The sequence below is a fragment of the Taudactylus pleione genome, unplaced genomic scaffold (genome assembly GCF_031769625.1).
Source record: "Taudactylus pleione unplaced genomic scaffold, aTauple2 ptg000800l, whole genome shotgun sequence".
NCBI lineage: Eukaryota > Metazoa > Chordata > Amphibia > Anura > Myobatrachidae > Taudactylus > Taudactylus pleione.
Genome location: NW_028285202.1, coordinates 24,224 through 41,632, shown reverse-complemented (window position 1 = coordinate 41,632; position 17,409 = coordinate 24,224). Strand labels below are relative to the sequence as shown.

The window sequence follows — 17,409 nt, the reverse complement described above, 5'->3', positions numbered from 1 at the left end:
CACACACATACAGGTCCCACCCCCCCATAAAGGACACACACATACAGGTCCCACACCCCCCCCCCATAAAGGACACACACATACAGGTCCCACACCCCCCCCCATAAAGGACACACACATACAGGTCCCACACCCCCCCCATAAAGGACACACACATACAGGTCCCACCCCCCCCATAAAGGACACACACATACAGGTCCCACACCCCCCCCCCATAAAGGACACACACATACAGGTCCCACCCCCCCCATATAGGACACACACATACAGGTCCCACCCCCCCCATATAGGACACACACATACAGGTCCCACCCCCCCCATACAGGACACACACATACAGGTCCCACCCCCCCATAAAGGACACACACATACAGGTCCCACACCCCCCCCCCCCATAAAGGACACACACATACAGGTCCCACCCCCCCATAAAGGACACACACATACAGGTCCCACCCCCCCATAAAGGACACACACATACAGGTCCCACCCCCCCATAAAGGACACACACATACAGGTCCCACACCCCCCCCCATAAAGGACACACACATACAGGTCCCACACCCCCCCCCATAAAGGACACACACATACAGGTCCCACCCCCCCATAATGGACACACACATACAGGTCCCACCCCACCCCCCCTATATAGGACACACACATACAGGTCCCACCCCCCCTATATAGGACACACACATACAGGTCCCACCCCCCCCATAAAGGACACACACATACAGGTCCCACCCCCCCATAAAGGACACACATATACAGGTCCCACACACCCCCCCATAAAGGACACACACATACAGGTCCCACACCCCCCCCCATAAAGGACACACACATACAGGTCCCACACCCCCCCCCATAAAGGACACACACATACAGGTCCCACCCCCCCATAAAGGACACACACATACAGGTCCCACACCCCCCCCCATAAAGGACACACACATACAGGTCCCACCCCCCCCATATAGGACACACACATACAGGTCCCACCCCCCCCATATAGGACACACACATACAGGTCCCACCCCCCCCATACAGGACACACACATACAGGTCCCACCCCCCCATAAAGGACACACACATACAGGTCCCACACCCCCCCCCATAAAGGACACACACATACAGGTCCCACCCCCCCATAAAGGACACACACATACAGGTCCCACCCCCCCATAAAGGACACACACATACAGGTCCCACCCCCCCCCCCATAAAGGACACACACATACAGGTCCCACACCCCCCCCCCAAAAAGGACACACACATACAGGTCCCACCCCCACATAATGGACACACACATACAGGTCCCACCCCACCCCCCCTATATAGGACACACACATACAGGTCCCACCCCCCCCATAAAGGACACACACATACAGGTCCCACCCCCCCATAAAGGACACACATATACAGGTCCCACACACCCCCCCATAAAGGACACACACATACAGGTCCCACCCCCCCATAATGGACACACACATACAGGTCCCACCCCACCCCCCCTATATAGGACACACACATACAGGTCCCACCCCCCCTATATAGGACACACACATACAGGTCCCACCCCCCCCCATAAAGGACACACACATACAGGTCCCACCCCCCCATAAAGGACACACATATACAGGTCCCACACACCCCCCCATAAAGGACACACACATACAGGTCCCACCCCCCCATAATGGACACACATATACAGGTCCCACACACCCCCCCATAAAGGACACACACATACAGGTCCCACCCCCCCATAATGGACACACACATACAGGTCCCACCCCACCCCCCCCTATATAGGACACACACATACAGGTCCCACCCCCCCTATATAGGACACACACATACAGGTCCCACCCCCCCCATAAAGGACACACACATACAGGTCCCACCCCCCCCATAATGGACACACACATACAGGTCCCACCCCACCCCCCCTATATAGGACACACACATACAGGTCCCACCCCCCCATATAGGACACACACATACAGGTCACACCCCCCCCATACAGGACACACACATACAGGTCCCACACCCCCCCCCATATAGGACACACACATACAGGTCACACCCCCCCCATACAGGACACACACATACAGGTCCCACCCCCCCATAATGGACACACACATACAGGTCCCACCCCACCCCCCCTATATAGGACACACACATACAGGTCCCACCCCCCCTATATAGGACACACACATACAGGTCCCACCCCCCCCATAAAGGACACACACATACAGGTCCCACCCCCCCATAATGGACACACACATACAGGTCCCACCCCACCCCCCCTATATAGGACACACACATACAGGTCCCACCCCCCCATATAGGACACACACATACAGGTCACACCCCCCCCATACAGGACACACACATACAGGTCCCACACCCCCCCCCATATAGGACACACACATACAGGTCACACCCCCCCCATACAGGACACACATATACCGTGAGGGAAGAGTCAGGATGACATGATGCGATTGAGCTCCAAGACTACAACTCAGGAAATATCCATCTTATATGTTATTACCACACACAGCATACCCCAAGACTCACCCCGCTACTTCCGGCCCGCGCGTGTCACGTGACCCCCGCCCCCTGACACCTCTGACGTATGATCTCATTTCCGGGCACAGGCAGCTTCCGGGAAACATCGCTGTGTTCTGCAGCTGCAGGTAATAGTAATACAATATCCTGTTATACAGGTGCAGCAACCTGTAGTGCCCTACTATACAGGGGGAGCAGACTTTGGTGTCTTATTATACAGGGGAGCAGCCTACAGTGTCCTATTATACAGGGGAGCAGCCTGCGGTGTTTTATTATACAGGTGGTGCAGTCTGCGGTGTACTACTATACAGGGGGAGCAGCATGTAGTGTCCTTTTATTATACGGGGAAGCAGTCTGTGGTGTCCTGTTACTATTATTATACAGGTGGAGCAGCCTGCAGTGTCCTGTTATAATTATACAGGGGGAGCAGCCTGTGGTGTCCAGTTATTATTATTATACAGAAGGAGCAGCCTGTGGTGTCCTGTTATTATTATTATTATTATTATTATACGGGGGAGCAGCCTGTGGTGTCCTGTTATTATTATTATACGGGGGAGCAGCCTGTGTTGTCCTGTTATTATTATACAGGGGGAGCAGCCTGTGGTGTGTTGTTGTTACTATAATAATAATAATAATAATAATAATAATAATACAGGGGGATCAGTCTATGCTGTTCTTTTATTATTTCCATATAAGGTTATATATAGTAATGTTGACCTTACTTGTATATTTTGCATAATGAACCCGTAACATTTTTTTTTTAATAGGTTGAATTCTAATCTACGGTGTATTGATATCTCACTACACAGGATTACACAATAGTACAGGAGAAATCTAGTTACCAAGTGACACCCTGCTGCTGTGCTTCTATCACGGTGCCTCTACCTCTCTCACTGACTGAGAGGGACATTATACAATAACACCAGGGGATGTGTCTGGGTGATGACTGGAGAGGTGACTGCTGGGAATGGGACATTATACAGTAACACCAGGGGATGTGTCTGGGTGATGACTGGAGAGGTGACTGCTGGGAATGGGACATTATACAGTAACACCAGGGGATGTGTCTGGGTGATGACTGGAGAGGTGACTGCTGGGAATGGGACATTATACAGTAACACCAGGGGATGTGTCTGGGTGATGACTGGAGAGGTGACTGCTGGGAATGGGACACTATACAGTAACACCAGGGGATGTGTCTGGGTGATGACTGGAGAGGTGACTGCTGGGAATGGAACATTATACAGTAACACCAGGGGATGTGTCTGGGTGATGACTGGAGAGGTGACTGCTGGGAATGGGACATTATACAGTAACACCAGGGGATGTGTCTGGGTGATGACTGGAGAGGTGACTGCTGGGAATGGGACATTATACAGTAACACCAGGGGATGTGTCTGGGTGATGACTTGAGGTGACTGCTGGGAATGGGACATTATACAGTAACACCAGGGGAGGTGTCTGGGTGATGACTGGAGAGGTGACTGCTGGGAATGGGACATTATACAGTAACACCAGGGGATGTGTCTGGGTGATGACTGGAGAGGTGACTGCTGGGAATGGGACATTATACAGTAACACCAGGGGATGTGTCTGGGTGATGACTGGAGAGGTGACTGCTGGGAATGGGACATTATACAGTAACACCAGGGGATGTGTCTGGGTGATGACTGGAGAGGTGACTGCTGGGAATGGGACACTATACAGTAACACCAGGGGATGTGTCTGGGTGATGACTGGAGAGGTGACTGCTGGGAATGGAACATTATACAGTAACACCAGGGGATGTGTCTGGGTGATGACTGGAGAGGTGACTGCTGGGAATGGGACATTATACAGTAACACCAGGGGATGTGTCTGGGTGATGACTGGAGAGGTGACTGCTGGGAATGGGACATTATACAGTAACACCAGGGGATGTGTCTGGGTGATGACTTGAGGTGACTGCTGGGAATGGGACATTATACAGTAACACCAGGGGAGGTGTCTGGGTGATGACTGGAGAGGTGACTGCTGGGAATGGGACATTATACAGTAACACCAGGGGAGGTGACTGGGTGATGACTGGAGAGGTGACTGCTGGGAATGGGACATTATACAGTAACTCCAGGGGAGGTGTCTGGGTGACGACTGGAGAGGTGACTGCTGGGAATGGGACATTATACGGTAACACCAGGGGATGTGTCTGGGTGACGACTGGAGAGGTGACTGCTGGGAATGGGACATTATACAGTAACACCAGGGGATGTGTCTGGGTGATGACTGGAGAGGTGATTGCTGGGAATGGGGCATTATACAGTAACACCAGGCGATGTGTCTCAGTGGTGACTGGAGAGGTGACTGCTGGGAATGGGACATTATACAGTAACACCAGGGGATTTGTCTGGGTGATGACTGGAGAGGTGATTGCTGGGAATGGGACATTATACAGTAACACCAGGGGATGTGTCTGGGTGGTGACTGGAGAGGTGACTCTGGGAATGGGACATTATACAGTAACACCAGGGGATGTGTCTGGGTGGTGACTGGAGAGGTGACTGCTGGGAATGGGACATTATACAGTAACACCAGGAGATGTATCTGGGTGATGACTGGATCATTGTGTGTGTCAGGTTCTTATAAGGTGTCAGGATGTCACTGTCTGTCTCCATGCAGGAGGGGGAGTATATAGAGGAACACAGGGGTCTGTAAAAGGACGTGATGATGGAGAATCACCGGCCCCTCACATCACTGGGTAAGAGGAGACTGTTATTTATTGTACAGGGGAGAGCAGGTATGGGGACCTTTATATACACACATCACCTGATAATCACATATATACAATGTACTCTGTCACTGTGTGTCTCCTACAGATGGACCCAGTAACAGAAATACCCCAGAGAGATGTCCCCGTCCTCTGTATACCCAGGACTGTACAGAGGAGAATCACAGGACCCCACAGGAGCATCAGGTAGGTGGGATTTAGGGTTTCGCCAATATACCATAGAGACTGTCACTATATGATGTGTGCAGAATCGTTGTGTGTCTTATACACTGACATTATACTATTTATAAAATTAATTTATGAAATCTGATATTGTTAATGTGTTTTTTTATGGTTTTGTGGATTATTTAGGATGATGGTGTAACTATTATTAAGTTAGAAGATATAAAAGAAGAAACATATGTGGGTGGTGATCTGCAGTGTAAGGAGGAGGAAATCCCTACAGATATCATCACAGGTGAGAAATAAACACTTATTACAGAACAGAGTCAGATATTCTCCTTGCTCAGTCACTACAGCAATATCTTATCCTACACCGTCCTCTGTCACTACAAACTAATTAGAGAAATATTTCTGCTCAGTGGGTGAGTCAGGAGCCATCTGCCCCTATTATACTCCTGCTCTCCCCCTCACATCATGTCACTGTGTGTTACCAGCATAGAGATCTGACCAATCTCCTCCCCACACTCTCTGGTGTATCTCATACATCAGGAGCCATCAGCCCCTATTATACTCCTGCTCTCCCCCTCACATCATGTCACTGTGTGTTACCAGCCCAGAGATCTGACCTGTCTCCTCCCCACACTCTCTGGTGTATCTCATACATCAGGAGCCATCAGCCCCTATTATACACCTGCTCTCCTCCTCACATCATGTCACTGTGTGTTACCAGCCCAGAGATCTGACCACTCTCCTCCCTACATTTGCTGGTGTATCTCATAAATCAGGAGCCATCAGCCCCTATTATACTCCTGCTCTCCCCCTCACATCATGTCACCAGCCCAGAAATGTGACCAGTCTCCTCCCCACAATCTCTGGTGTATCTCATACATCAGGAAGCATAAGTCCCTATTTTACTCCTGCTCTCCCCCTCACATCATGTCACTGTGTGTTACCAGCCCAGAGATCTGACCAGTCTCCTCCCCGCACTCTCTGGTGTATCTCATACATCAGGAGCCATCAGCCCCTATTATATGTTTGCTCTCCCTCTCACATCATGTCACTGTGTGTTACCAGACCAGAGATCTGACCAGTCTCCTCCCCACACTCTCTGGTGTATCTCATACATCAGGAGCCATCAGCCCCTATTATACACCTGCTCTCCCCCTCACATCATGTCACTGTGTGTTACCAGCCCAGAGAACTGACCAGTCTCCTCCCCACACTCTCTGGTGTATCTCATACGTCAGGAGCCATCAACCCCTATTATACTCCTGCTCTCCTCCTCACATCATGTCACTGTGTGTTACCAGCCCAGAGATCTGACCAGTCTCCTCCCCACACTCTCTGGTATGTATAGTATGATGTTTTGCCGTGCAATCGCAGCCTTTGCATATATTAGCAGCCTAGCGGCTGCGTGCGAACACATCTAGCGCGCGGGTCTGAACCGGGCCCATAGATTGATGAAGCATATAGTATGATGAAGCTTATAGTATCATGATGACGCATATAGTAGGATAAAGCATATAGTATGATGATGCATAAAGTATGATGAAGCATATATATTGATAAAGCATATAGTATGATGAAGCATACGGTTTGATGAAGCATATAGTATGATGAAGCATACGGTTTGATGAAGCTTATAGTATAATGAAGCATATAGTATGATGAAGCATATAGTATGATGAAGCATATAGTATGATGAAGTATATAGTATGATGAAGCTTATAGTTTGAAGCATATAGATTGATGACGCATATAGTATGATGAAGCAAATAGTATGATGAAGCATATAGATTGAAGCATATAGTATGATGAAGCATACGGTATGATGAAGCTTATAGTTTGATGAAGCATATAGTATAATGAAGCATATAGTATAATGAAGCATATAGTATGATGAAGCTTATAGTATGATGAAGCATACAGTATGATGAAGCATTCGGTATGATGAAGCTTATAGTATGATGAAGCATAGAGATTGATGAAGCTTATAGTATGATGAAGCTTAGAGTATGGTGAAGCATACAGTATGATGAAGCATACAGTATGATGAAGCATACAGTATGATGAAGCTTATAGTATGATGAAGCTTATAGTTTGATGAAGCTTATAGTTTGATGAAGCATACAGTATAATGAAGCATACAGTATAATGAAGCATACAGTATAATGAAGCATATAGTATGATGAAGCAGACGTATGATGAAGCTTATAGTATGATGAAGCATATAGTATGATGAAGCAGACGTATGATGAAGCATATAGTATAATGAAGCATATAGTATGATGATGCATACAGTATGATGAAGCTTATAGTATGATGAAGCTTATAGTTTGATGAAGCATATAGTGTGATGAAGCATATAGTATGATGAAGCAGACGTATGATGAAGCTTATAGTATGATGAAGCAGACGTATGATGAAGCATATAGTATGATGAAGCATATAGTATAATGAAGCATATAGTATGATGAAGCAGACGTATGATGAAGCTTATAGTATAATGAAGCATATAGTATGATGAAGCAGACGTATGATGAAGCTTATAGTATGATGAAGCATATAGTATGATGAAGCATATAGTATGATGAAGCTTATAGTATGATGAAGCTTATAGTATGATGAAGCATAGAGATTGATGAAGCATATAGTATGATGAAACATATAGTATGATGAAGCATACAGTATGATGAAGCTTATAGTTTGATGAAGCATATAGTATAATGAAGCAGACGTATGATGAAGCATATAGTATGATGAAGCAGACGTATGATGAAGCATAGAGATTGATGAAGCATATAGTATGATGAAGCATATAGTATGATGATGCATACAGTATGATGAAGCTTATAGTATGATGAAGCTTATAGTATGATGAAGCTTATAGTTTGATGAAGCATATAGTATGATGAAGCAGACGTATGATGAAGCTTATAGTATGATGAAGCAGACGTATGATGAAGCATATAGTATGATGAAGCATGCAGTATGAGGAAGCATATAGTATGATGAAGCATTTGGTATGATGAAGCTTATAGTATGATGAAGCATACAGTATGATGAAGCTTATAGTATGATGAAGCATAGAGATTGATGAAGCATATAGTATGATGAAGCATATAGTATGATGAAGCATACAGTATGATGAAGCTTATAGTTTGATGAAGCATATAGTATGATGAAGCTTATAGTTTGATGAAGCATATAGTATGATGAAACATATAGTATAATGAAGCATATAGTATGATGAAGCAGACGTATGATGAAGCATATAGTATAATGAAGCATATAGTATGATGAGGCATATAGTATGATGAAGCAGACGTATGATGAAGCATTCAGTATGATGAAGCATACGGTTTGATGAAGCTTATAGTATGATGAAGCTTATAGTTTGATGAAGCTTATAGTTTGATGAAGCATATAGTATGATGAAGCTTATAGTATAATGAAGCTTATAGTATAATGAAGCATATAGTATGATGAAGCTTATAGTATGATGAAGCTTATAGTATGATGAAGCTTATAGTATGATGAAGCATATAGTATAATGAAGCATATAGTATAATGAAGCATATAGATTGATGAGGCATATAGTATGATGAAGCAGACGTATGATGAAGCATATAGAATGATGAAGCATGCAGTATGAGGAAGCATATAGTATGATGAAGCATTCGGTATGATGAAGTTTATAGTATGATGAAGCATACAATTTGATTGGGCTTATAGTTTGGTAATCGTCCAACTGTTGAAATCCAAATAGATGATTTCAAAAAGTGTGGCACAAAGAATGAATTCAGTTAGCAGATTGCTGTCAATTTCATTTAAATCCAAGTACGGAAGGCTGTGTTTCCTTACGTGAGGTTATAAATGTGGATATGTATCCAAACATCTTAATTTCTTGCATGCAAAATTGGTGACCTTGTCTACATTGGATTAGAAAGACAGGGCTCTGGCTTACCCTTGTTGAAATTGTATAAAAAGGGGCTCTGTAAGCTCAGAAAATACACTGTATATCATCTTGGTGTGTGTGTGTAATAATTGAACTTCAGAAAAACTTCTACGCTGAGTATTGCCAATACGTTCCATTGAAAATACTTGTCCTTTTCAGGACATTTATTGGACCTAATAAACCACTACTTGCTTCCGAGATGCCTGTATATGCTTGTACCCTATGACTATCAGATATGTGCCAGAAGCTTTCTCCATTCTCTGGCAGTCCTGAGTTTCAGTCCAGGGTCTCAGAAATCTCTCAACTTGCTACCAGAGCAGAACCAGTCCACAGTAATTGGCACTGGGGAATCTGCCCTAACCATCCTGGAAGTATTCCAGTAGCTTGGCCACAAACATACCTAGAAGCGTTTCCAGGTACTGGTGTAGTAATAGGTTGTTACTGATAGAAAGATGGAGTCCCTATACCCGACAGATGGCAAAATAAGACCACTTGGGTCATTCAGAAATATTTCTTCCCCTGTATCAAGTGGTGGAGTAAGCCCATCTAGTCAAAGTGAGAGAGATGTATTAAAGTGGCCAATAAAGATCTTAAAAGACATGGACCTACTTTACCCATTACCAAGGCGAAGCCGGGACAAATACTGACTGAATGTATTAAACATGCATTTGCCGAAGAGGGAGAGTGTTAACTCGCCTCTTTGGCAAATCTTAGTCTCCCTCTTTCGGCATCCGTGACTGGTGAATGAAGTGAGACAGCGCATGCGCCAGTCTAACCTATACAGCATCACCCATGGGCAATTTTCGGCACATGCACAAGCTAGATGCCGGCCAACAGCCAGGGTCCTGCAGTGTACACTAGCGACAGCCGGGGTCGCCAAAATCAATGGAACCTGCCATTAGAGCAGTCAGTGCCACTGTTCGGTGCCCTATCTAGGTGTTCCGATACTGATGGCGGCGTCCTAGTTCCTGTATCCTTCTGCACATTTCCCTGCTTTAATACATGCAGGGAAGCGGTAACTGGTGCACATAACGTGCGTAGTTACCGTTAATACATTTAACAAACGTTCATACATCTGTCCCAGTATCCCTTAAGTGGATGATCTGCTGACCAATGCACTCTCCCTTTCCAAGCTGTCTGCACATGTACTGTAGAAAGTCCACACCTGAAGTGCAGATCTTCTTTCATGGATTGATGAAGTTGCAAGCTTCACACATCCCAAATGCTCATGGGGGTCTCCAGCTGATGCTGACAGCTTTATAGCATGCTCATTTTGAACCACTGGATTCAGCGAATTTAAAGTTCCTTACCTAGAAGAGTGTCTATCCATCTTGTAGATCCCATTTTGTAATCTCTCCATGAAGCAAGATTGTTATAGGAACAAAAGATTCCTTTCAGCCAAAGGTGGTCCCTAATTTCCAGCTGAAGCAGGACATTATGATCCTGGTCTTAGATTGGGACAATGAGGAAGAGGACTCTCAGGATGCTGCAGTATCCTTAGGTTCCAAGATTTGCGGAGTACTGATGACCTGTTTGTCTTGCGTGTTGTCCACAAATGAGGTTGGCTACTGCCAGGTGGATTATTTTGGAAACTCACCAGGTTTACATTCGGGCAGAACAGTCTATTCCTGAGAGTGTGAAAATGTATTCTACCAGATTGGTGGTGCTTCCTGGGTGGTGTAGCACAGGGTCTCTGCTGAGCAGCTGTAGTGGGCGGCCACCTGGTCTTCAGTGCACCCCTTCATACTATTTTATACTTTTGCATTCAAGGATAGTAGTTTTGGTCATAAAGTGACTTCTGAGAATGTCCAATTGGATGAAATAGAAAATGGTATTTTTTTACTTCTGTTAAATACTTTTCAATTGGGACACTAGAACCTCCCATTATACTCTATTTTTATTGTTTAGGTTCTTGTTTTTTGTATCTTGCTCTACTGATTTTAATGTTAGGAATGTTGTTCACATGTTGACTAATAAATGCTACTAATAAATCCTATTTGATTGGACAACAAGAGAGACAAATACGAGGGGTGTGCAATAAGTTTCCTGATGCACAAAAAGTACAAAGTGAACATTAAATTTTTTCAAAGTATTTGCCATAGGAGTCTATGCAAAGTTGCATGTGCTCAAATCACTTGGTGAAGTAGCTGGACCATTCTGAAGCAGGTATGTCTTCTACATGCTGGATAAAGGTCTCCACTGCAGCTTCCGGTGACTCAGAACTAATCTCATGCATCTTGCACTTGATTTGTCGCAACACAAAGAAGTCGCAGGGGGACAGGTGTGGAGTGTACGGTCAATGACCAAGCTCCTGGATGTGTTCATTGACCAGAAAATCCTCCACTTTCGTGGACTTATGGGCAGGTGCATTGTCGTGATGGTGAATGGCACCATGAGCGCGAGTTTTTGGATGGTGCCTGGAATTGGCTTCCAGCACTTGTGACAGCACTCATGTCAGAACTTCTCTGGTAGCGCACCTCCAACTGGAGTCCACTGGGATGACTGTTTGGTCTCACGGTTGAAACTGCAGATCCAGGATTAATTGCCACTGACTATCTCCTAGGCAGAAATTAAACCTGGCCAGCATATTGCAGCTCCAAGTCACCCAAGCCTCCTTCTGCTCTCAAGTCAGCTGATGGGGAACCCAGCTTGCAGAATACTTGCTCAGGTCAAGCTTTTTGTTGAGTACGAGCGGAAGGCTCGCTGTGAGATGCCCATCTCCTTTTCTAACTGGGCCACGGTCACCCTGGCATCCACCTCAACCTCCCACGGCAGCAATGTTGTCATTGGTGATGGCAGATATAGGTCGGCCACAGCAATCTTTATTTTCCAGGGACTGTCTCCCGTGCCAAAATTCTGCAAATCACTCAAACACAGTGGTTCGGTACAGTGCCTCCTCCCCAAAAGCAGCTTACAGTCTGTTAAAACTCTCCTGCTGTCGTAGACCACTCTTGTAGTCGTAGAAGGTCATGGCCACTGTTGGGCTTCATATAGAGTTTCTTGAAGGAGGTGAACAAGCTGACAGTGCTGCTTATTTACGGTTTAGTCAGAGATTACAGTACACAACCAGACAGTCAATTGTGTCTACTCTACCTATGCGCTGCTCATCCAGAAACGTATTGCACACCCCTCGTATGTGAATCAGGAGTACTGTTTAACCTCCTAAGGAAACTGCAGGTCCCTGCACAGAAACGCGTCAAGGGTCCTGCTCCCATAGCTGTTTTTATTTAGTTTAGTTTTACTATTCAGATATTAATTTCCTCTTTCCTCTTATCTCTTTACTTAAGGAGTGTAGTAGAGTTGATGCTGACTTTTCCCATTGATTCAGCCAGTTTATTGCTGTATTCCAATTATTTTAAGGATGGAACATACAAGAAATTCTTCCTTATCAATATAGTAAATGTCGAATAGGGAGTCAGTCCTGCTTTTCCTATCAAGCTTATGAGTTGCTTTGCCTAATCATAATTTAATCACATAGTCTGACAGATGTCAATATATTATGTCACTGTGTGTCTCCTACAGATGGATCCAGTAACAGAAATACCCTCGAAAGATATCCCCGTCCTCTTTATTCACAGGATTGTACAGAGGAGAAACACAGGATCCCACAGGAGCATCAGGTAGATGGGATTTAGGGTCTCCCCAATATACCAAAGTGATAACCTACTGTTTAATCTCAATTAATGAAATTGGACATTATTAAAGTATTCTTATTTTGGGGTTAATTAGCGTGAAGACCTAACTGATATTAAGGTAAAAGATATAGAGGGAGAAGAAGAAACGTATGTGATGGGTGATCAGCAGTGTAAGGAGGAGGAAATCCCTACAGATATCAGCACAGGTGAGTAATAATCACTTATTACAGAACGGTCACATATTCTCCTAGTTCAGTCACTACAGCAATCTCTTATCCTACAACCTTCTCTGTTAATACAAACTAATATCTGCACAGTTAGGAGCAATCAGCTCCTATTATACTCCTGCTCTCCCCCTCACATCATGTCATTGTGTGTTACCAGCCCAGAGATCTGACCAGTCTCCTCCCCACACTCTCTGGTGTATCTCATACATCAGGAGCCATCAGCCCCTATTATACTCCTGCTCTCCTGCTCTCCCCCTCACATCATGTCATTGTGTGTTACCAGCCCAGAGATCTGCCCAGTCTCCTCCCCACACTCTCTGGTATATCTCATACATCAGGAGCCATCATCCCCTATTATACTCCTGCTCTCCCCCTCACATCATGTCACTGTGTGTTACCAGCCCAGAGATCTGACCAGTCTCCTCCCCGCACTCTCTGGTGTATCTCATACATCAGGAGCCATCAGCCCCTATTATACTCCTGCTCTCCTCCTCTCCTCCTCACATCATGTCACTGTGTGTTACCAGCCCAGAGATCTGACCAGTCTCTTCCCCGCACTCTCTGGTGTATCTCATACATCAGGAGCCATCAGCCCCTATTATACTCCTGCTCTCCCCCCTCACATCGTGGTGTCACTGTGTGTTACCAACCAATATTATTGACCATTGTCCAATGTGGCTGTTGAGTGCGATTGTGTTATATTTGAATCCAATATTTTATTGGTGCAGTAAAAAAGTCACATTTTCTATATGTATATATTTCATTATAATACAATTTTTGCAGTTTTCCAAATTTCGCTAACCATATGAAATTTGCTCCTCAATCTAAAATTAATTTACATTTTCATTTATTTCCAATAGATGGATGCACACACAGGATGGCCTCGGCGGGAGATCTCAGTGTGTCTCCAGGTTTTAAAATAGAAGATAACATCACACAGGATTCTCTAGAGAAAAACCCAGTTGTTTTTAATATACATCCAGTACGTCTCAGTGCAAATAAATCACCTGATCTCTACATTCATGGGGAATGTTCCCCTCATTCCTCAGTTATAATGACACATAATGCAGCTCTTAAAGGTGTTTCAGTATTTTCCTGTTCTGAATGTGGTAAACGTTTTATACATCAGTCAATATTTGTTAAGCATCAGAGAAGTCACATAGGTGAGAAACTATTTTCATGTTCTGAGTGTGGGAAATGTTTTACACAGAAATATAACCTTATTAAACATCGGAAAATTCACACAGGTGAGAAACCATATCCATGCTCTGAGTGTGGGAAAAGTTTTACATACAAACTAAATCTTGACACACATTTAAAAACTCACACAGGTGAGCTACTGTTTCCATGCTCTGAGTGTGGGAAATGTTTTACACAGAAATCAGATCTAGTGAAACATCAGAGAACTCACACAGGTGAGAAGCCGTTTTTGTGTACTGAGTGTGGGAAATGTTTTACAGCTAAATCAAATCTGGTTAGACATCAGAGAAGTCACACAGGTGAGAAACCATTTCCATGCTCGGAGTGTGGGAAATGCTTTGCACAGAAACTGCATCTTGTTACACATCAGAGAAGTCACACAGGTGAGAAGCCATTTTCTTGTTTGGAGTGTGGAAAATGTTTTGTACAGAAACTACATCTTGTTACACATCAGAGAACTCACACAGGTGAGAAACCATTTCCATGCTCTGAGTGTGGGAAATGGTTTGCACATAAATCAAGTCTTCTCATACATCAGAGAATACACACAGGTGAGAGAGAATTTCCATGCTCTGAGTGTGGGAAATGCTTTAGAGATAGTTCAGATCTTGTTGCACATCAGAGAACTCACACAGGGGAGAAGCCATTTCCATGCTCTGAGTGTGGGAAATGTTTTAAACAGAAATCGCATCTTCTGAAACATCAGAGAATTCATACAAGGGAAGTACAATTGTCATAAGCTGATAGACATAAACGGTATTATGGTAATATTGTAAATATTGTAAAAGCTGTTGAAATAAATATAAATGATAAATACAGGTATGAATAAATTTACAGAGTGTAAAATGAAAAGTATATTGAAGGGCAAATAAACTTTCCAGTAATACTATATTAACATGTTATAATGTTATTAGCATCCGCAGACATAGGAAGAATGTGACAGAAGACGAGACAGATTGCTCTTGTGTTGAACATATTACAATTTCCTTATTCAATTAGATATTTCTACTACTCTCCATAGTAGTAACATACCATATTGTTGTTATATAGGGCCATAAAATAGAGTTTCCCTATGGAACTCGAAGAAAAGAATTTAGCCAGATAAGAACATAAATCTCCTTTCTTCTTCAGTGTCCATGGGGCTCCACAGGGGAGACAATGGGATGTAGGTGGGACTTTGAGGACCGGACACCAACAGCAAAGCTTTTTCAATCCCAGGATGCTCCGGTCCTTCCCCCCCATACCCCACCCACAGCCTGAGGGCAACTCAGTTTAAGTTGGTGTCTGACAGGAGCTGGATCACCGTTTTAACCGTGGGGCTGCTAATAAGCAGCCTAAGCATTATTTTTATTTATTTTACTACTGAGCCGCAGCGCCAGATAGCCCTTTGGACATCTGCACTGCTGCTCCATCACCCCTCCTGCGGCGCCGTGACCCCAGCCCTCTGCTAGGTATTCCTGACAAGGCTCCGAGGTGAATAGAGCTAGCAGGGTTCCCCGGACCCCAGACTGCAGCCGGGACTCAATGGGACAGGTAAGGCGGGGACCCGCGTCTGTGCAGTCTCTCCTCTGGTCTCAAGGAGACAAACCGGAGGTGCTGATATGGACACCGCTTCGTCCGGGACTCCACTAGACCACCAGGGAATTACAAGCACTGGCGCAGGGCACAATTAAAGCCAGGGAACCTGGTGGTTGATGTCAACATAGGGAAGAAGGTCCCCACCCTCCGGCCCCTCCCCCCAGCTCAGGGCACCATTCCACTGCAGTCTTGCTGCTTCTTCCTCACTCTCCGCCCCCTCTGATACTCACAGCAGCCATCTTTTACATTCAGGTCTCCAGTAACGCTGGGTCCAGTGTCCCTGTATACCTCTCCCAAGGCTCAGGTTATACAGCACTATATCCTACCAGCCACTGCGGTCTGTGCAATTGATTTTAGTGCCCACTGCAGTTATATTGTATACTCTGCATTGTATGTGACGTGTGCTAGTGCTGGTGTCTGTTTTCTTTCTTCATATGACTTGTCAGCTTATACCTTTCCCTTTATTCCACTATAACCCTGGCATACTAAGGTATAGGGGATTCATTGTACCTCACATCTCCCTATATTTGTGATGGCTATCATACTATATATCGCTGTTGCGCACTACACTGTGCCATATTGCACATACATCTGGGTTGCTCACTGCACTGTGCCATATTGTGTGTTACATTATTCTTGCAGCTATGTCTGGCAGAGGCAAGAATAACAAGCAGCCTGCTGCTTCCACTCTGGTGTCTTGTATGTCCTGCTCAGTGGGCTTAGCTTCAGAGGACCTCATTCAGGATGGTCTTTGTGTATCTTGTTATACTGCCCCGGGCCCATCAGACCAGGTGTCCTCTCCTCAGGACCCACCCTGGGCTACTTTATCACAGGTGCTGGCAAAAATTGTGGACCACCTAGCGGTCCCTGTGGTAGCTCCCCTATGGGATGGGCACAACAGGTACTCTCTGCAAATCCTTTGCCTCTCCATGGGTAGATGCATTTTCTACCTCAGTGCAGAGTCTGGTTAATACCTCTACAGCTTTTCAACAAATGCTGCAAAAGGTAAGACCTAGTAAACCTAGTAAGTGTGCTGTGTTATCTTCCCAGTCCACCCAGCTGTCAGATTCTGAATTATCATCTGGGTAGGCAGAAGACGCAGATCTCTCTCACTCTGACTCCACATTGGGAGAGGAGGAGCACCCCTCCAAGTTAAATATACCTGCACTTGTGAGAGCTGTAAAATGTATCCTTCAAATAGAAGAGGCAGAACCCACTCCTAAGGCAAAAGGGCCACTATTTTAGTTTTGACAGTTTCCTCACTCGGATCAGCTATCTGATCATATGAGTGAGGCATGGAATATGCCCACTAAAAGG

At 45.1% G+C, this 17,409-nt stretch overlaps 2 protein-coding genes across 5 annotated transcripts in view; one reads left to right on the top strand and one right to left on the bottom strand.

The window, feature by feature from the left end:
• Positions 1-2,566, bottom strand: part of LOC148474894 (uncharacterized) — a 136,796-nt gene extending 134,230 nt beyond the window's left edge. Inside the window, 1 exon segment of the mRNA XM_088457976.1 lies at positions 2,470-2,566. The gene's annotated coding sequence lies outside the window, so the exon portion shown is untranslated.
• LOC148474893 (uncharacterized) lies at positions 2,551-15,576 on the top strand. 4 transcript variants are annotated; one of them, XM_088458014.1, is made up of 8 exons: positions 2,551-2,696; positions 3,336-3,443; positions 5,224-5,302; positions 5,421-5,518; positions 5,684-5,789; positions 12,975-13,072; positions 13,182-13,293; positions 14,175-15,576. In XM_088458014.1, the coding sequence occupies exons 3-8, from the start codon at positions 5,269-5,271 to the stop codon at positions 15,251-15,253; spliced, it is 1,527 nt and encodes a 508-aa protein (XP_088314140.1). In that variant the 5' UTR covers positions 2,551-2,696; positions 3,336-3,443; positions 5,224-5,268; the 3' UTR covers positions 15,254-15,576. The 4 variants fall into 4 exon arrangements, with proteins under 4 accessions (XP_088314140.1, XP_088314139.1, XP_088314142.1 ...); XM_088458013.1 differs by having other exon boundaries at positions 3,336-3,522; XM_088458015.1 differs by lacking the exon at positions 2,551-2,696 and adding an exon at positions 2,829-2,848 and having other exon boundaries at positions 3,378-3,522.
• The last annotated feature ends 1,833 nt before the right edge of the window (positions 15,577-17,409 follow it).